This window comes from Lissotriton vulgaris, chromosome 8, assembly GCF_964263255.1.
Source record: "Lissotriton vulgaris chromosome 8, aLisVul1.2, whole genome shotgun sequence".
Taxonomy (NCBI): Eukaryota; Metazoa; Chordata; class Amphibia; order Caudata; family Salamandridae; genus Lissotriton; species Lissotriton vulgaris.
In genome coordinates, this window is record NC_141696.1 from 808787799 (window position 1) to 808809960 (window position 22162).

Genomic DNA, 22162 nt, shown 5'->3' on the forward strand with positions numbered 1-22162 from the left:
CAGCAGATGTGGTCTCACTCTTTACCTCAATTCCACATTCTCTCGGTATAGAAGCTGTAGAACAGGCCATTTAAAAAAACCTTAACTGGAAACCTCAATGAAAACATTCCTAATGGTAAGTAAAAGCAAAGCAAAGAATAGAAGAAATGGGAAACATATTCTTAGCTAGAGGTTATCCGCAAGAAACCATTGCTAAGGCCAAAAAGAAAGTGCAAGACACCAGACGAACGGAACTATTGAAAGACCATTCGAAAAAGAATGAAAACAGAATAGTGGCGGTGTCCAAATATTCAATTTTGAGCAAGGCTTTTAAAAAAAGTATACTTCGCCATTGGCGTATCTTGGACTTAGAAACGGATTTTAATTGCATCTTTGAAAAGCCACCTCTATTTGCATACACCCGAGGAAGTAATGTGGGAGAAATGTTAAAATGAAAAGAGACTGCGAAAGAGACATATAAAGGAACAAGACCCTGCATGAACTGTGGAAACTGTAATAATATAATCAAAGGCAATGTCATAAATCACCCTATGAAAGGGTATGAAATAAAACTAAAAGTGACAGCTACTTGTGATACCGCAAACGTAATTTATCTACTTAAATGCCCATGTGGCAAGATTTATGTGGGAAAAACTGAAAGAAAGATCAAGGTTAGACTCACAGAACACAAATCTAACATTCGGACTCAATACATCAAATCTTCAATTGCTGCACACTTCCTGGAAGCAAAGCATAACATCTGTCAATTAAAATTCCTGATACTGGAATGCATAGATAAGAAGGAAGGCAGAGATAACAACAGACATTTGCTACAACGTGAAAACGTTTGGATCCAAAGACTCTGTTCAAGCAAGCCCAACGGGCTCAATGACCGAATTGAACTGTCATGATATTTGTAACTGTTATAATTTATGAGTTTAGCGACTTTCCAAGTCGCATTTGCCCTTGATACTGTTTTGTGAATGCCTATGACTTGTCGAACGTTTCAGGTTATATTTGTGCATACACACATCTTTTTCATGCTCAGCTATTTTTTCACATTTCACTCGGTTTTTTTAGATTCCTTTAAATACCTTAATTTTTTTATAGTTTTGCCCTGTAGACCCGTTTTTTCCTTTAGTTTTTATAGTCTTTTTACTTGTGAGATTATTATAGTCCTTTGTTTATTGTAGTTTGCTTCGGAGGCACAGCTTAGAGACACGTGATCGCTATCACGCCCAATTGGAATTCATTACAGTTTAAATACACGGAAGCGCGTAAGGGCGCCCGGATTCCCTAACCAGTCTGAAGCACTGTGTAAGCGGCGGCCGACCGCGTTTGAAGGTTAGTCTGTGGAGTGTAGGAATACGAGGTTCTAATTTTATGGGTATGCAGTTATCTTTGGTTACGATGTAACGCGTTTTTGTTGACACTTGCAGGTTTCACTTGTTGTATAAGACATCAGATTCATGTGAGTAACGTCCCTCGGCGTCTTTGATTTTTTTCGAGTAGCGTTACATTTTTTTTGGGTTAACGGTTGCACGAAGACACTTTTATCACATATGCACAATTTCTGAGCATGCTACACTATTTCTTGAACTGTGTTTTTTGACAAATTTTCAGGTATGCACAATATGATGACATTTGTTTATATATGCTTATTGTTCTAGTGCCTCTCCCTGAGGAAGGGCTCTAATGCCCGAAATGCATAGGAGGATGGAATCTTTATGATGTCATTTGAACATATCATGTAATGAATGAAACATGAACAAAAGAATTAATTTCAAATAACCAATGAACAAATAAATTCAATTGAATACAAATAAGGAACCTGATGTTGGAATCCTTTTTGTATAAAAGGAGAACTGCGTGTGCCCTAGAGGGATGCTGTTTATGATTAACAGTACATTCTACACCTTTGGCCAAAGGCCAGATGTAGGGTTCGGCATGTACTGCAAGTGGAAGAATGGTCTGGCTGCATGCCAGACCCTGCGGCCAATGTATCTGCACATGGCTAAAGATTATGTGCAGTGAGGGATGGCTCTGAATGGAGTGCTGGGCAAATAGACTGGCCTCTGAATTCAACTACTGCTATGCAGAGCCGAAGCGGGCCCAGCATGGGCTTCCCACCCATGAAGTTTTGAGTGCAGGGCTTTGCCGGAGGCCAGGTCCTGCAACCAACCCATGCTGGACTAGACTGAATGCCTTGCATTGTAGGTGTTGGCCACTGACACTGTGTAGGATGCAGGGCCTGGTCTACTGTCAGTTCACATCTGCGCTACCCTTGTTCTCTTTACCTGAATGTATGCAGAGCAGTGATCCAAAACAGCATATTATCCACATGGTGGTGGTCAGACTTGAGCTCTTAGGGAGGAACATGTTACATCTGTTTCACAGGTGTTGCACTAGCTCAAAGTATAAGGCTCTATCAACTCTGAGTGCATGTGCCTAGTTCAAATAATGCACTCTTACTGTAGCTCCCGCCTATCTACTAAATAAACTGTTTTTTCGCCGAGGAACTAAAACACTGAGATCTATTAAGATTGTTTCATTCTACCTCCTGTAAATTTGTCACTGTGGGTGGTATAGGTTTCTAACATTTGATAATCCATAAATAGAATTCATGGAATCTGCCGCTCCAGATGGACACACCAGCCCATCTAAGTCTGACCCTAGCCACCACTGCTGGGTACCCACATGGCTGCACTCGCTTACTCAAATCACCTACAAATGCTAGGATAAGAGGTAAGTGGTAGACAGCTTCTATACCCACAAACGTATAACTGACAAGATTGGCAGTAGTACAATTAGAGAAACACAGATTGTACATTCATGACCACATTGGTGCAGAAACGGTGTGAGTGCTATGAAAACTACCCACCTGTAAGGCCACAGATTTTCTGTATTGAGTCACCAGCAGAGCAAAGGTCACGTAGACCCAAATACAAGCAGAGGTAAGTTGTAACTCCTCTATTGGTTGGATAGTAAGACAGTCTAAATTATGGTGTAGCAGCCATCTTACATAAGCCAATGTGACACACAACAATTTGTACTAATTATATGTGTGCCTCTCAATTGGCCAGATATCTACCCAAAATAAATATCCCACCACACCTCACCTTAGTGAAACACACACTACATACCAGAGACTCCTAATTAATATTGTTATCAAAGCAAAAAAGACCTGTCTAGAGGAAGCAGACCAGATCTCAGGCATGTGACTTTGCATTCTAATAAGACCCTCAAACAACTATGTAAATTAGTACAGCTGTCCCTAAACACGTTCTTCTTGTGTCAGACTAACAGAAGGTTTATGTATGAAAAAAACTGGTCATAAGTATTAGGGTGGTAGCATGACAGAATTGCAGTACATGAGCCTAGGTTCAGTGTGGTTCCTTGGAGCAGCCTTGTACAATTGTACAACAATATGTCAGTCCATCTCTCTAGTAGCAGTGTAGTGGCGTAGTAACAATAGCATCTGCATTTTAAGTAACAGAGTAGCAAGATGCATTTTAAGTTCGTATCATTCAGTGTACATTTCAGCTTCCAAACTTGGGGTGAATCCTACATTTTGACAATTTTCTCCAGTTTTTCTTCTAGCTCTAATCAGTTGCATCATTCACTTTACTTCACCTCTAGCTGCATTGCATCCTATCCACATTTTATTGTTACAAACTTGCAGTTCCCTGCTTCCAGCTCAACGTTTCCAGTGACGGCTCCTTCGCTATGGCAGAGGAGCATCGGCCCAATGCTTTTAAGCAATGCAACGTAAAGGAAACATAAAATGCTAATAACTTTGAGTTATTATCATTTTATGTTTCTGTGCTGCTTTGCGGGTAGGCGGGTGGGGGGCCAGCTCTGCTCTTGGATCAGTGCAGGATAGGAGTGATTTGCCCACTCCTAAGTGCACATGACTGTTTGGCCATCCCTCTTGGGATGCCCAAAACAGTCATGCACACTTTACCTGTTCTCCATGCAGGCTGCATTGCACCCTGCGTGGAGAATATGCCCAGGCCCATCAAGTCAAGACGAGGCGAGCAGGAGCAGAGACGCTGGACCTGTCAGCAAGGTAAGGTTTTTTTTACATTGCGCACAACCCCCACTTCCCCCGCCCCCGCCAACCGCGAGCCATGCAGGCCACCACTGAACTTTTCCCAGTTGATTCTGAATGCTGCTTCATAATGACTGCTGATTTGATCCCTGATTCATATGTGTAAACCAGTGGCGGCTCACATGGCTCGCGGGTGGCGGGGGAAGCGCGTGGGAGAGGGGGAAGAACACAGCGGGTTGGGGGGGGTTGTGTGCGATGTCAAAAAAATAAACACTTTCCTTGCCGACGGGTCCCGCGTCTGTGCTCCAGCTTTCCTCGTCTTCACTTGAGGAACAGGAAGCACAGCCAGGCTCTGCTAACCAATCAAAATGCTGCAATGCAGCATTGTGATTGGTAAGCACCCAGGCTCCCCTGTCCAATTACAACGCTGCAATGCAGCATTGTGATTGGTCTGAGCGTCCTGGTTTGAATCACTGACAGAAAATCGACGTTGGAAATATCGACATCAAAAATATCGGAGGCGGAATATCGACATCAAAAATATTGAAGTCCTATCTACATTAAGGTAAGTGCAAAAATATAGAGAATAAAAATATTGTTGTAAAAAATATCGTTTTTTTCAATGTTTAAAAATAATATAAAGTTAAATAAATAATACATATAAATAACATAAACATACTTAAAAATATATATAACATTATAAATAATACATATAATATAAAACATAAATAAACATATATAAAATATAATATATGCTATTTACAATTAATTACTCTAATTTATAAATACATACATACACATACAACAATAATATAAATAAAAATATCAAAACTATACATAACAAAGTTTAAAAAATGATTTTAAATAAATTACACACTAAATTAACTAAAACAATAAATATTGTATACCGTCGGGGTTAAAGTTACTATTCCAACTCCAGAGGGTGCAACAGTAGGGAAAGTGTTGGATAGCGTAGTGGTTAAAATTACTATTCCAACTCCAGAGGGTGCAACAGTAGGAAAAGTGTTGGATAGCGTAGGGTAAACATTACTATTCCAACTCCAGAGGGTGCAACGGTAGAGAAAGTGTTGGCTAGCGTAGGGGTAAACATTTCTATTCCAACTCCAGAGGGTGCATCAGTAAGGAAAGTGTTGGATAGCATAGGGGTTAAAATTACTATTCCAACTCCAGAGGGTGCAACAGTAGGGAAAGTGTTGGCTAGCGTAGGGGTAAAAATTACTATTCCAACTCCAGAGGGTGCAACAGTAGAGAAAGTGTTGGATAGCGTAGGGGTTAAAATTACTATACCAACTCCAGAGGGTGCAACAGTAGGGAAAGTGTTGGATAGCGTAGGGGTTAAAATTACTATTCCAACTCCAGAGGATGCAACAGTAGGGAAAGTGTTGGATAGCGTAGGTGTAACAATTACTATTCCAACTCCAGAAGGTGCAAGAGTAGGGAAAGTGTTGGATAGCGCGTAGGGGTAAAAATGACTATTTCAACTCCAGAGGGTGCAACAGTAGGGAAAGTGTTGGATTGCGTTGGGATAAACATTACAATTCCAACTCAAGAGGGCGCAACAGTAGGGAAAGTGTTGGATAGAGTAGGGGTTAAAATTACTAGCCCAACTCCAGAGGGTGCAACAGTAGAAAAAGTGTTGGATAGCGTAGGGGTATAAATTGCTATTCCAACTCCAGAGGGTGCATCAGTAGGGAAAGTGTAGGATAGCATAGGGGTCAAAACAACTTACTAATAATTAAAATAATATTTTTTCTGTAAAAAATAACAATTTAATTATTAATTTACAACAAATTATTTAACAATACCAAGAAATAATTTAAAAAATAATTACCAATTAATAATGAATAAACAATTTACAAAATATAATTAAATAATAATTTAAAATATCTTGACGAATAAAAAAAATATATATATATATTAATAGCAAAAACAATATTTATTAAAAAAAACATTTAGCAATCAATAATTAATTGACAATAGTTTATTGATTAACACAAATATATTTTAAAAAAGAACAATTAATTACCAATTAATAATTAATTACCAGTTCATAAAAAAAATATTAAACATGTATTACCAATTATAATTGATTAACAATAATTTAATAATAAATACTCAACACTAATTTTCTTTTTTACTTAATTACAATTAATTTACTTCCCACCCTAATATCCTATAACCTCACAACACACATCATTATTAAATTAATACACTTAATATAATTACCAATTAATCAATTAATTAAAATTAATTACCAATTCAAACAATTAATTACCAATACAAATGTAATTACCAACTAAAAAATGTTATTACCAAATAATTACCAATTAATAATTAATTAAAAATTAAATTATCAATACCAATAAATGAAAATAAATCATTACATAATTACAATTGTTACTTCCCTCCCAATTCCCCTATAAACCCACAACCCGCAACAGAACTTAAACGCAAAGATTAATTTAAATTAATTCATGATTCCTAAAAATGTATAATTAATTTAGTATAATTAAATTACTTCCCACCCTATTCCCCTATAAACCCACAACCCGCTTCGGTACTAAAACACAAAATTGACTTACAAGAGCATTATTAAGATATAAAAATAGTATACATATAATTTAAAACAAGTAGAATACTTAACAAAAACATATAACACATACATATTAAATACATAATAAAATACATAACAATATTATACATATTGATATTAGTAACATCGAGATTAGTAACATCAATATATTTGATATCGATATTACTAACTTCGATATCACTTACATCGATATAAAAAAAATTGATATTACTTACCTTAGGGTTGATATTCTGTCCAACGATATTCTTGACCTCGAAATTCTTTACCATCGATATTTCCAACTCGATATTTCTGTAGGTTGATATTTAGGATTCGATATTTAGACTGTGCACCTCCTGGTTCGACGCTCAGCCAGGTAATGAGGGCCTGGGCATGTTGCCCACGCAGGCTGTAATTCTGTCTACATGGAGAACAGGGAAAGTGTGCATGACTGTTTTATCTGCCCGAGAGGGCTGGTCAAACAGTCATGAGCACTTAGGAATGGGCAAAACACTCCTTCCCTGCCCTGCTCTGAGAGCAGAGCATCCCCGCCCGCAAAGCAGCACAGAAACATAAAATGATAATAACTCAGTTATTGTCATGTTATGCTTCCTTTACGTTGCACTACCTAAAAGCAGTGGGGTGACGCTCCTCCACCAGGGCGAAGGAGCCACCACTGGTCCATACTTGTGCAGATGGTGGGTGCTTAACCACACCTGCTTGTCTAGTCATTGCATGCTGTTGCTCGCTTCCCTGTTAAACACACTTTTTTGCTTTTTATCAGCTGCTGCTGCCATTGCTGTCATTGCTTGGTGTATTAATTTCTCCAGTTCTATTTCGATGGTGCTTCAGCCATCTATATAATCCAAAGTCTGTTCCAATTGCCTTCTCCAAAGCCAGGGTACAATCTCATCTCTGTTCAGGCAGCATGAGGGGGAGGAAGTCAATGGAAGAGTACAGGCACAAACTTTTTATTCATTGATATTGTTTGTGGTGCAAGAATCCAGGGGCTCTGTAGATGGAAGCACTCCTTCAAATGGTCAAGCATTTCTCAATATTATGCCCTTTTCTTTCTCGCTGCCAGGTTCTTTGATAATATTAGCTGGGGGTGTTCCCTGTGTCCTGGCCAAGATGAGTTGGTTTGCTCTTTTTAGGCGAATGCATATTGCATCAAAATGAACTCTACCCACCTCTTGCCCTCTGTGAGATTGTCTACTTCTGTAAAATCCCCTTGTACACCTGAAACTGACAGTCTGGAAGCTGAAATGTTGTGGCTATAGAACCTGTCTTTTTCTCGTGCCTCTGCTTAGTGAGCAAGAGGATCCTGGCAGAAACCTCGCTTTCAATCCTTTGACCATCAAGGGCCATGGTCTCATATAATGTGCCTCCACAGAGCTTAGAGAATACTTTGTGCCCGGAGGACTCCATTTAGGGCTCTTTGGTCCACTTTCCTCTTTCTTTGAACTATTGGATAAGTGTTCCCTTAAGCTATTGTCCACTGAGGTGTTTTGGGCAGACTTCAGCTTGACTAGAAGAGCAGGAGTTATGGGGGTTCTTCTTACCTTCAGTGCCCTCCTGAGGGTTTGAGTTTGTGTTAGGCTTTCTGTCATTCCAAAATAGGTAGGTTTTATATGTGCACAGACACCTGTAGAGGTTACTTTCACCCTTCCTCTTCCTTCTAAAAAAAAAAATAGGAATTTTCAAGTACACCCTGCATGCTCATCCATTACAGACAATAGCAATCAATATCTCCCCAGCAGCTGGCAAGAACAGCAGGAGTAAAATGCTACAGTGATTCAGGGGAATCTACATTGGCTAAACTTCGAGCAGAGAATCAAGTTCAAAACGTTCATTATAATGCACAGATTCCTGCAGCCAAGCACCTGGGAACGAAGATACAAAAATCCATATAGTGGAACCTGCTCCACAGATCAAATCCAAGGTGTATCCCAAAGTGAAAGACGGATGTTGTAAGAAGGAAACCATGGAATGCTAGGCGTTTGCATGAAGAAATGCCAGGGATTTGATTGTAGAAGTTCTCACCATAGCGGTTAAACTAGCAACGATATGTGATGTGAATTCATAACCCGGATACATTAGAACCAGCATCCTAAAGACAGCCATTGAACCACTAAGAAGCAATATTCTTGAAAATGGGAGGGTTAAAGCAGGGCTTTAAGTGGGATGAAAAAACTTTGGGGTCTCTCAAAGGGGCATGGCCAATGTAACTAAGGGCGTGGCTTAAAAACACGTACGCTAAAAATCTGTGTATAGCATAGTGTGCCGCCTGATTTGTATTTTTCTGTTTCTGTCATTGCATCCAGATATATGACACAAGAAGTAACATCATACTTACAATAAGTCAGGCGGTACAAAAGGGGGTGGTGATGGACGGAGCATCTGAATCAATCAAACACTCACACCCAGTCGAAAGATCTGGGTTTAATCCATCACCGTTCTTTAGCCCACTCTGCCACCCCAGTTCAGACATGGCTATATGCAAATCAGCCTGACCCTGTGCCTCATGGGAACAGTCCAGCCCGAACTGCCAAGCCATGTCTTCCCTGGACCAGAAACAAGCTTCGGAGGACCGGTTTCTGGCATTCCAGCCGTCTTCAGCCCGGCTTGCTTGAATCCAGTGGCAAAGTGAGCAAGGGACTCGCGTCTGAGCATACCCTGCCACACTTATGGCGGCCAAAAGCGGTACAAAAGGGGGTGGTGATGGACGGAGCATCTGAATCAATCAAACACTCACACCCAGTCAAAAGATCTGGGTTTAATCCATCACCGTTCTTTAGCCCACTCTGCCAGCCCAGTTCAGACATGGCTATATGCAAATCAGTCTGACCCTGTGCCTCATGGGAACAGTCCAGCCCGAACTGCCAAGCCATGTCTTCCCTGGACCGGAAACAAGCTTCTGAGGACCAGTTTCTGGCATTCCAGCCGTCTTCAGCCCGGCTTGCTTGAATCCAGTGGCAAAGTGAGCAAGGGACTCACGTCTGAGCATACCCTGCCACACTTATGGCGGCCAAAAGCGGTACAAAAGGGGGTGGTGATGGAGCGGAGCATCTGAATCAATCAAACACTCACACCCAGTCAAAAGATCTGGGTTTAATCCATCACCGTTCTTTAGCCCACTCTGCCACCCCAGTTCAGACATGGCTATATGCAAATCAGTCTGACCCTGTGCCTCATGGGAACAGTCCAGCCCGAACTGCCAAGCCATGTCTTCTCTGGTCCGGAAACAAGCTTCCGAGGACCGGTTTCTGGCATTCCAGCCGTCTTCAGCCCGGCTTGCTTGAATCCAGTGGCAAAGTGAGCAAGGGACTCACGTCTGAGCATACCCTGCCACACTTATGGCAGCCAAAAGCGGTACAAAAGGGGGTGGCGATGGACGGAGCATCTGAATCAATCAAACACTCACACCCAGTCAAAAGATCTGGGTTTAATCCATCACCGTTCTTTAGCCCACTCTGCCACCCCAGTTCAGACATGGCTATATGCAAATCAGTCTGACCCTGTGCCTCATGGGAACAGTCCAGCCCGAACTGCCAAGCCATGTCTTCCCTGGACCGGAAACAAGCTTCCAAGGACCGGTTTCTGGCATTCCAGCCGTCTTCAGCCCGGCTTGCTTGAATCCAGTGGCAAAGTGAGCAAGGGACTCACGTCTGATCCTACCCTGCCACACTTATGGCGGCCAAAAGCTGTACAAAAGGGGGTGGTGATGGAAGGAGCATCTGAATCAATCAAACACTCACACCCAGTCAAAAGATCTGGGTTTAATCCATCACCGTTCTTTAGCCCACTCTGCCACCCCAGTTCAGACATGGCTATATGCAAATCAGTCTGACCCTGTGCCTCATGGGAACAGTCCAGCCCGAACTGCCAAACCATGTCTTCCCTGGACCGGAAACAAGCTTCTGAGGACCGGTTTCTGGCATTCCAGCCGTCTTCAGCCAGGCTTGCTTGAATCCAGTGGCAAAGTGAGCAAGGGACTCACGTCTGAGCATACCCTGCCACACTTATGGTGGCCAAAAGCGGTACAAAAGGGGGTGGTGATGGACGGAGCATCTGAATCAATCAAACACTCACACCCAGTCAAAAGATCTGGGTTTAATCCATCACCGTTCTTTAGCCCACTCTGCCACCCCAGTTCAGACATGGCTATATAAAAATCAGTCTGACCCTGTGCCTCATGGGAACAGACCAGCCCGACCTGCCAAGCCATGTCTTCCCTGGACCGGAAACAAACTTCCAAGGACCGGTTTCTGGCATTCCAGCCGTCTTCAGCCCGGCTTGCTTGAATCCAGTGGCAAAGTGAGCAAGGGACTCACGTCTGATCATACCCTGCCACACTTATGGTGGCCAAAAGCTGTACAAAAGGGGGTGGTGATGGATGGAGCATCTGAATCAATCAAACACTCACACCCAGTCAAAAGATCTGGGTTTAATCCATCACCGTTCTTTAGCCCACTCTGCCACCCCAGTTCAGACATGGCTATATGCAAATCAGTCTGACTCTGTGCCTCATGGGAACAGTCCAGCCCGAACTGCCAAACCATGTCTTCCCTGGACCGGAAACAAGCTTCCGAGGACCGGTTTCTGGCATTCCAGCCGTCTTCAGCCCGGCTTGCTTGAATCCAGTGGCAAAGTGAGCAAGGGACTCACGTCTGAGCATACCCTGCCACACTTATGGCGGCCAAAAGCGGTACAAAAGGGGGTGGTGATGGACGGAGCATCTGAATCAATCAAACACTCACACCCAGTCAAAAGATCTGGGTTTAATCCATCACCGTTCTTTAGCCCACTCTGCCACCCCAGTTCAGACATGGCTATATAAAAATCAGTCTGACCCTGTGCCTCATGGGAACAGTCCGCCCGAACTGCCAAGCCATATCTTCCCTGGACCGGAAACAAGTGGGGTGGCAGAGTGGACTAAAGAACGGTGATGGATTAAACCCAGATCTTTTGACTGTGTGTGAGTGTTTGATTGATTCAGATGCTCCGCCCATCACCACCCCCTTTTGTACCACGTATAATAAGTCAGGACTATTGGCTTTGTCAATGGTTGTTAGTTGTGTAAGAGAAATAAGCAGCAACTATGGCTTGTTTATAATATTGAAAAAACTTCCACCTAAAGCCCTTGTGACACCACGACAACGATGCGGCTCCTGAGTTTCATAAAGAGTGAAGGGAAATCGAGAGAGAAAATGACTCTCTTTAAAGGATGTCCCTTCACCTACAAGGCCCACCTGGCATGACGTCATGCCGTAAGTTCTCCACTGGTGAGAAGTGTGAGCAGGCGCACCTCGATGTGCCTGCTGTCTCGAAACGGGTCTCTATCGGGCACTGTTTTGCACCCTGTCGCTTTTTTTCCAGACTGTCGTGACAGCAGACTGCTGTCACTGCAGTCCGGAAAAAAGGACCGCCTGTGCCAGGGCACACAAAACAGAGCCCGATAGAGACCCGTTTCGAAGCCCCCTTTAAGAAACTGCCGGTGCTCAGACCCGGTGTGACCCGGCCCACTTAAAGCCCTGGTTTTAAGCGCTATACATGTAACACACTCTAATGTATCTGTGCTGTCTTTCAGTGGACTTGGTGCGAACGAACATTCTTGAAAAATGTGGGCTGTTTTAATTTTACTTCTGCCTTTGTTAGACAATTCCGACAAATAGTACACCCCCAGCTGTCAGAGTAATTTAATTGGAAGCCACTCATCAGCTGGGAATCCCTTCCTTTCATTCGTGACAAGAACATTGCAAATGCTTCCTGCGTAGCAGCTGCTTTGGCGGGTTTTCCGGAAGCTGCCTTAATATAAGCACTTGGGTTAAATGTATTCCGATGAGTCTCTGCGATGTGCCTGGAGGCACAGGTACAAGGTCTGCAGCATGTCGTTTGCACTGGAGCAGCAATCTTGGCACATTAAACAACCAGAACATCTCCAGAGGCCTACATTAGCACACCTACTCAGGAAGCCGGTTACAGGCGGCAATGAGCTATTTTGGGGCTAACAGAATTGCCGCTGTCTACCCCTTCCAGCTTTCCAAGGATATCTATTTCCGAATAAATTACATATAATTTCCTCTCTAGCAAAGGTACAGTGATAAAATAACATCATTTCTTTTTCTACATTGGAATTCTCAAGGAACACATTTTAAAGTGGTTTCCTGACTAGACAGCCTTGTTTCCTGCGAAGGTAGGGCCCAGGCATTTGAGGGGCTGTTGTTTGCCAGTTATATAGATGTTTCAATCAAGTATTTTTTTTTTACAAAAAAAATTCCAAAAAGTACACCGATTATAACAGAATGAGGTTTTAGGCTCTAGGAGCTTTTGAGGGGGGGGGGGGGGGGGGGGGCTCATCCAAATGGTTTTGTTGGAATGGAGAAGTAAGGTGTATCTTAAAAGAACGTTTTTCAAGTATTTTATAAACATCAATTCATGTTATAGAGAAGCATTTAAATGGGCTATTCGTAGGGAATCCCAACAAAATAAGTGAGCAAAATAGTTGAAAATTGTTGGGCACTCAAAAACGTACTGCGCAGTAGTGAAGTCAAAGGTCGAAAGACGAAACCAAATTCCTTTATACATCATGGGTCCATAATTACTTGAGAGTGCCCTTTCCTTGAATACCATTGGTCTTGTAGATCGGACCCTAGAATTTTTAAATGTAAGTCACAATGTTTTCCATGGGTTTTTTTTAACTTGTATTATTTGGGTGATACCTTTACTGTATGATTCAAATCTTAAGTATCTGAATCGGAATGTCACTGATCAGTCATCAGACAGTGATTAGCGGCACTTGGATTCAGATACTTATGACAGAACCAAGCTATTTTCTGAATAGATCTGTTAAATCATCATTGAAGGCAAATAGTTTGCTTTGGAGACAGATGCCATCATAATCTAGGTGAGTTTAAGATTTGAATCACCACTGAGGTTTATAGACCTGACGAGACCGTCCTGATGCGACCCATACAGAAAGGCTGTTGGGTACAGTCTTTTGAATACATTTTTAAATCAATTGAGTAATCCCCACAGTAGGATATACGCATCATATCTGTGCAAAGTAATCCCACAGAGCCAGTGTGCACTTTTTCTGTAATATATTCAAATTCCTTTTTTCTGCATAAGGGTAAGTCGCATGTTTCACTGGAAATAGGAGGCACAGTGGGGAAGAGACAAAACAATAGGTCATGTGCGTTTTACGGACAACTTCGAAACCTGTTTGTTATGTGCTGTCTGCTAAGCCCTTCTTCGAACACAATGGTGGAGACAATGGGCTTATCACATCTTTCAAAAGGAGAGACAATAATGATTGCACTGATACATAGGAACCATACTAGGCTGGACAGAGTGGACCACACAAATATTGTATACAAGGAACTACTGGCAAAAGTGGAGACTGTTTGAGAGACAGTTGCAGGATACCGTCTCTACCACAGTACCCTCTGGAGTTACTGACGCACTGTGGACTTGGGCTTCTCATAACCACCCTCTTTTCTGATAGCTCAAGCAGCTACTGCACACATTTGCTGCCGACTGTTTGGCAGCATCTTAGTGACATCTCAACCTTGTTCTTCTCTGCTCTTCTTTACTTGCAACTTTGACCAAGCACCACAATGGAAACATTAGGACTTCCACTGCTTGTTACCATGTTCACCATCACCAGAACAGGTCATGATGCATTCCACAATGAAGAGAGACCGAGTCCTATTCTTGTATGATGAGGAGTTAGAAGAAGGATACCGAGAGGGGTAAAAGAAGCAGTACTATTAGTAAGCACACCTCCCCCCCCAATAGTATATAAGAGCAGAACTGAGGAATATACAGAGAGGCTGCATTAGGGTCCAAGATTCTGTGCAGATCAGACCATTGTATTTTAAGTAAGTCCTTTGGGAAGGAGGTAGTTTCTCTGCAGGCAAGAGGAGTGTTTCATTTTCACAACCAGATGAAGGAGGGAGGCAATGGAAAGGACGTGAGGAGCGTGTAGTTGTGTTTAGTATGTAGTGCTGAACAACTTCTTATCTCTTCCTCAGGCAAGTAGTGGAAATCTCTACCTAGAGCTGAAGTACTATTAAGTAAGACAAACCCCTTGAATCACCAAAGGAGAGGACCCCACCCTGTCTAAACTATACAAATAAACAATTTTGACATCTAGTAATATGAATATGATCGGCTCAGAAGCTAAAGAGGGCATTATTGGGAATTTGAGCAAGGGCCTGTAGGTACAATCCTCTTCATTTCCCTCGATTCTCAGACTTCTAGAAGGGCAGTGGTGTCAGGGTCTCGTGAAAGGAAAAATCCATGTCAGAAAAGAAAGCCATCTCTATCTTTGCTACATCTTGATCTTTGTTTATAATTCTTTTAAATGGGTTGACAACAGTACAACCAGTCCTTATTAAACAAATCCTATCCAGTTCTTGTTCCCACATTTTCTTAGCTGTGTCTACGTGAAGGTACAATAAATATAGCCTCTGCATGTTGTCAAATATCAGGACCCCTCCACCGTCCACCTTAATAGTTTGTTTAAGTGGCCTTTTTACATTGTGGATAAATTGGGAATTTGTTAACCAAACCCTTTGTAAGGATTCTGTCAATACATCAGATGTGTGTGCCATGAATACCGCACACAATGATAAACTCATTCCATGCCTAAAATGCATTGTCTGGGGATACATTTCCAAATATATCTAAGCCTTGTTGAATTAAAATCTTCTCAGCGCCCTCTTGAAATGTAATAGAAATCAATGTGTCCCCCTAAAACAGCAGCGAGGTGAAGGGGAAGGATTGTCTGGTGTAACTAATCTGCTGGCTCCAAGAGGTGGCTATACGGTTGTATACTTTTATACAGTTAATAGTGTTAATTTCTGTCATTGGGCTCTGAAATTCTGCCTATCTCTGCAGCTTTGACACTGATGAAGCAGATATACAACAAACAGATGAGACTGCTTGGCACTGGTAATTTCATCCACACCAAAATAAGGCACATGCTGCTCCTTATCAGGAGAGCCAGACCTCAAGCATCTCGTGGGAACCCAACAATGTCCAGTTGACTCTATCGTTCAGTGTAATCTTATTTAAAGATAAATTAGAGTCGAGTTGTAAAATCTTCAGAAGCACAATCATTTAAATTAAAGATATTAGCCTTACTAATAAAATTAGCAACCTAATGCACTGTGTGATCCTTGATATCTATTGGTTTATAGGGACACCAGCATTTTCATAAGTCAATACATCATTAGCCCTGCTTATATTTCAATATTTAATAGAATATAACACCTTATAAAACCCAAATTTTGCATGAGTTATTAGGGATGAAACAATGTATATCCATGCCAAAGAAACCACATTTCTGTACATCTTGCACAACCGGAAACAGGTATACTTCTGTTTATTTTTTGAAATGCCACCTTCAGACAGTGCTTGTCATTGGTGCTCTCTTCTATTCAAGACGGCAATCCTATCATCATTGGGAAATCTAAGGATTCCCTGCTTCCCTTAAATACCATGCTTGATTTGCTAGCTCATCGAGTTTTTCCACCTGTTGAAATGGATAAATGCTGGTTATGTTTTTTAGATCTTCTGAGGCCTGGGTGGTAGTGTGTCAACATAATTTTATGTCATCATAAGCAGGTTTTGGCCCAGTTTGATTTACTGTGCTCACAAATATATTAATATATGGTGTACAATAGATTATAATTGCTAGTTGATGCTAAAGCAGAAATGTAGTATTGGTTAAAGTGATACAAGGTGACTGATTGTTTCATTGAGTTAGGTTAGCAGCAAATAACATTTACTCTCAATTGGCATGCCATGGTTATGATGATGTTTACATATAACACATCACCTGTTAGTTTCAGTGGTTGTTTGTCAATGTTGGTGTTCATTAATTTGGTAATGGGTTGACTTAAAGTGGAAGGTTATTCTATAGGACATTGGTTATGTGGTCCACAATCACACATTTTTATGTCTGTCTGCACCCAACGTTTAAGTTTGTTGTAAGGTTAGACAATGTTAGTTGATGATATTCTCGCATGTCTTTGGTATTGTTGTTTGATGGTTATTTGGGAGGGGTGTGCTTTCACTTTTTTCTGTACGATCAATACCCTCTTAATGCTTACATTTGATTCTTCAATAGTTTTGATCTTTGGAAGACAAATGCAGTGTGTTTCACTACACTTACAATTTGTTCACCTCCTAAAATGGACAGAATCCAGACTTCTCTCCAAATTCTCCCGAAAGAATTGTCTTTTCTGTCAAGGACCAGTGTATTAATCTCCTACAAGTCAAACCATTGACTACTTGAATCAGAGACATTAGTCATAGGTGCTACCTTTTAATTTTGAGGATTTCATGGCCAATATAAACTTCTACCTGTTGCCCTATTCTTAGTTTTCTTGTTTCAAAAGTTTCAATCTTTTTCAGTGCATGTACCACGGTTGAACACATTGTCACTCAGTGTGAAGGTTTCAATGTTTAATTAATTGTATTATTTATTTATACGTTTTCTAATGCACTATGTTACATTTTAGTCACTTTAAAGTGCTAGGGGATGCAACAAAGTACATTTGTATTAAAGAGGGCAGTCATATGTGACTAGTAAACATGTCTGATATTCTTGATTTCAGCTCCTTGGTATTATTGACTCAATTGAAAAGTAATTCAGAATCGGTCCTTTTTCAGGAGCTTCCTGAATTGTTTGTAGTTGGATGTGCTTTCTCCTCAAGGTGGCCTTAAGGGCATTCAGCCTGGTGGTCCCATCGATCTGCTCTGTGTTTCCCCATTCTGAAAGACAGATGATGGATCAGGTGCGTGAATGAGAACAAAGGAACCTTGAATTTGATTCTGGCTACTAATGGAAGCCAGGAAATAATTTTCAGGCCGTGCTTATATGGTTGTGTGTTGAATGTGGCACACTTTCTGGCTGCTAGGTTCTGTAGCCCTTATACATTTTTTAGGGAGTCCAGTATAGACTATATTACAGTAGTCCCGGTGTGTCATGTCAATGCCTTTTGTCATTTCCATCCAGTGGTCAGTTCAGAGTAATTGGAGGAATTTTGTAAACAGGGAGAGCTAAAAATAGATGCTCTTGACCTCTACAATAACTGATTGAGTGAACAAAAGTCCAGAGTCAAAATGATTCTCCAAGTCCACGCCTTTTTGAGTGATTGGTGTAGGTAGGAAAGTCCAGACTCCAAAATTAGCGAGACAGACTCGTCAGTTTCTTCTTTCGCAGCTTGGACTCTGTTCATTCTGAAGAAACTCTCCCCCCCCCCCATCCCATTTAGTGGAGCTTATGCTCCCCGTATGAGATGATGGAAGCATTATTTGGTGTGTTCTACAGTTGTAAAGCGATGTGTTTGGATGTTGTGACTTTTATCTCCCAAAATGCCATTTGTCCTCATTATTTGACATTTGAGGTAATGCTGCATAAAAACAAACTGCGTTTGAAGTGGCAATAAATTACATTTATCCAATATATTTATTCACATGCCACTTTTGTTTTCGATTTCAAAGATCCTTTTTGGAAACAACATTTTTTTAAATTTCTGCGATCATTTTAATAAGGTTGTTTTTTATGTAAAGTCAAGGTTGTTACTTTTGACTTGTCATTTTGAATGAAAAAAATCTGACTGTACATACTGAATTATTCACAATATCTTTCTGTTATTTTGTGTTTCAGGGAAAGGTGCATTTAGAACTCCGACTGAGTGAAGTCATAACAGACACTGGCGCCATTTGCCATAAACTTGCAACACGGTGAGGCATGAACTGTGACATCCTGTTGAAAAATTAATTTGATATATTTCTCTGAAGGCAGTTAACACCGTTAGTACACATATTTATGGCCATTTAGAAAGGAAAAAAACACAGGGTGAACGGGTGAAATTTAGAAAAGGTGGAGAAATATTGTCTGTTTAAGTGAAATATTGCCAAGCAGGTTGAACGAAAGGAGGCCGTTGACATTTTCAGAATACATAGGAAAAAAAGCTGAAATATATATATATATATTCACTGAAAAAACCATAGGTTTGACACCAGTTATAGTTAGCTGGAAATTTTACTGACATAAAACCAATGAAATTCCACGTTATAGTTAGTTGGACTCACTATAACTTGCGCGTGTAATGCACTGCTGATGACATTACATATTACATCACTCATGACATGGTCAGTGACATCACTTATGACATCACTGATGACAGACCTCCTTTAAGTGTAATGTAACCCTTAAAACACATATTGAAAAATAGAAATTAACATTTTCAAAAAAATGGACATAACCCATACCAGTTACAACAACCAATTCAGTAATTCCACCATCTATATACACATTCTCTCATTCACCAACAGTTCTATATAGTTACTCATACATATACTCACTCATCATATGTAGTGATACACCTATACATCCTGTTACACACCGACAATCATCCAAAAGTTACTCACACACATACTCACACATGCAAATAAACTATTGAACATCCATTTATTTGCATATAAAACTATACACACTCAACCACCCATACAGTCCTGCACATATGGTGTCTTCTAAACACATACAAAGACAGAGTTAGTCATTCATGCATCTATGTGATTAGTAATACCCCCATGAAACCATAGAAACACTCATACTGATACTAAAAAAACATCTAAGAACCCAAATACCTACACATGTAGGTACTCATCAACCCATGCAGCCAGTTATTCACAAAGTGAAACACTGATACATATATTTAAATATTTAAACATTACTCACTAATATATGTATTCACTAAGGTACACTTAATAAGCCAGTTATCCAATCATTTCTTTTTGAAAAAAACATTCATTAAGACAATAATTTAAACATTTATTCTTTCCTCGACCTTTACATATACATATATAAAACATATTTATTTTTTAGAAAGACACACATTCACTGGATGGTGTCATAAGTGATGTCACTGACCATGTCATGAGTGATGTAATATGTAATGTCATCAGCAGTGCATTACACGCGCAAGTTATAGTGAGTCCAACTAACTATAACGTGGAATTTCATTGGTTTTATGTCAGTAAAATTTCCAGCTAACTATAACTGGTGTCAAACCTATGGTTTTTTCAGTGAATTTCATAGGTTTTTCAAATGCTACTTCCTAACTATAACGTGTGTAAAACCTATGGTTTTTTCAGTGAATTTCATAGTTTTTTTGAATGCTAGTTCCTAAGTATGTAATCACGTTCGTAACTACATAGTGTCACCGCCTACACGTCCTGAGAAGCGCATGTAAAGTCACGTGACTTGAAAACAAAACTTCCAATTGGTTATTAGTAGTTTCTGTTCTGGAATATACACAAAGCACTCCACCCACTTTCCTCACAATCTTTTCTACTCTCAAGAGACAACAACGTCGAGCATCTTCCGGAAGTCTTTGCTGAAATGGCTTCCCTACCAGATTCATCTTCCGAATCTGAAGGAAATGAGCGACCACCGTTAAGAAGAAAAAAGGAATCTTTCATTTGGCAATTTTTCACTTATCCTGAAGATCAAAAGAAAGTGAATGCGCCAAAAGTAACCTGCACGATATGCAATTCGGAGCTCTCAAGGGGAAATCCAAATAAAAAATATTCCTTTTCTGCACACACCATGCAGCGGCATGTTAAACAAAGGCATCCTGAGCATTATGCAAAAGCATCGACAAGAGCCCTGGCCACGCTATTACCATCAGAGGTGGCCAGCACATCTTCTGGTGGACGACCTGTATCTCCATCGAGTGCTGAGATGGACTTTAGACCATATCTTGCGAAGGTGCATATGAAATGCAACGAGTGTGGAGAAATTCTTTTGTATGGAGAGCAGAGCCTCGTTCTTATTAAACTGAAAATTGAAAGTCACAAATGCCCCAAGAAAAGATAAATTTCTTCACTTCATTTTCAAACTATTACATACTGAAAAATGTAGTAGCAACTTTAAGAAATCGAAAGCATTATAACACTTCTTTCCCTCCCCCCAAAAAAAAAAAAAAAAAGTTCTTTTCAGAACTAACTCGTTCCACCAAAACATGCTCAAAGAGCATATTATAAGATGTTTTTTCGACGCTTTATTTTAGTGCGAGACCGGGTGCGCGCACCCTTCTATCGCGTACAGGACCTGACACTCCCATGTGAAGTCATGTGACTTCTAAACAACACTTCTAATTGGTTCTTGGTAGTTTCTATTCTGCAATTTACACGCAGCACTCCACCCACTACCATCACTTTCTTTTCTACTCTCAAGAGACAACAACGTCGAACATTTTCCCGAAGACTTCGATACAATGGCTACCGTTCCGCATTCATCTTCCGAATCTGATGAAAATGAGCGACCACTTTTCACAAGAAAAACGGAGGCCACGCTATTACCATCAGAAGTAATCAACACATCTTCCGGTGGACGACCTGTATCTCCATCGAGTGCTGAGATGGACTTGAGACCATATCTGGCGAACGTGCACATGAAATGCACGAACTGTGGAGAACTTCTTGTATACGGAGAGCAAAGCTTTACTCTAATTAAACAAATAATTGAGAGTCATAAATGCTCCAAGAAAAGTTAAATTTCTTCACTTTATTTGGATAGTATGACATACTGAAAAATGTCGTCGCAACTTTAAGAAATAAAAAGCATCATAACACTTGTTTCCAAAAAAAAAAAAAAAAAAAAAAAAAAGTTCTTTTCAGAACTAATTCTTTGTACCAAAACAAGCTTGAAGAGCATATTAGCTGATATTTTCTCGCCGCTTTCTTATAGTGCGCGACCGGGTGCGCGCACCCACCTATCGCGTACAGGCGTCGAGACACGCATGTGCAGTCATGTGACTTTAAAACAACACTTCCAATTGGTTCTTACTAGTTTCTATTCTGCAATTTACACGGAACACTCCACCCACTTCCCTAGAAAACCAGTTTATCGTAAATCTTTTAAAGCCTCCTCTTATGAAATATTCGACATCAATCACATAGCAGAGTACTAAATAGCACTATATACACTCCGTCCCTTAATTATAAGAGACTTATTGCTATGTAAAATCAACTTTTGCTCTCCAAGATAATGTAAAATGCTGAGCCTATTACATAATTTTATTACACATATATGTTACTAGTCTCCTTCGAGTACTAACACCGTAGAAAATACCACCAATAGCGGTGATATTTTTTACACCGAGAACGGGCGATTTCTATCGCTTACAGCCCTTACAATTATAAAGTTTTATTTCCTAAGTCTCTGATCGCCAACTGTGCAACGTAAATCCCCTGTGTGTCGCAATAAGGTCCATAAACAAAAACTACAGAACCAGCATTATAAACATACACAAAACAACAAAACGACAAGAGCCACCATGCTAATATATATCCTTAATATAATAAACCTCTGAGAATAAATACATATTTCCGTGGCAGCCCATAACACAAATGTGGCGTCCTCTGACTCTGCTCCATTACCAAACACCGTAACTCCCCGCCCCCCTCACTTTTCACTAAACTCCGCACTCCACCCCAGCCAAACCCCCTATTAC

The 22162-nt window shown here is 40.7% G+C and overlaps 1 protein-coding gene across 2 annotated transcripts in view; it reads left to right on the forward strand.

Moving 5' to 3' along the window:
• Positions 1–22162, forward strand: part of RASA3 (RAS p21 protein activator 3) — an 897341-nt gene that overhangs the window by 407457 nt on the left and 467722 nt on the right. For both annotated transcript variants that reach the window (XM_086934683.1, XM_086934684.1), the window contains exon 5: positions 18307–18383. In XM_086934683.1, coding sequence (XP_086790809.1) covers positions 18307–18383 — 77 coding nt within the window. The remainder of the gene's footprint in view (positions 1–18306; positions 18384–22162) is intronic.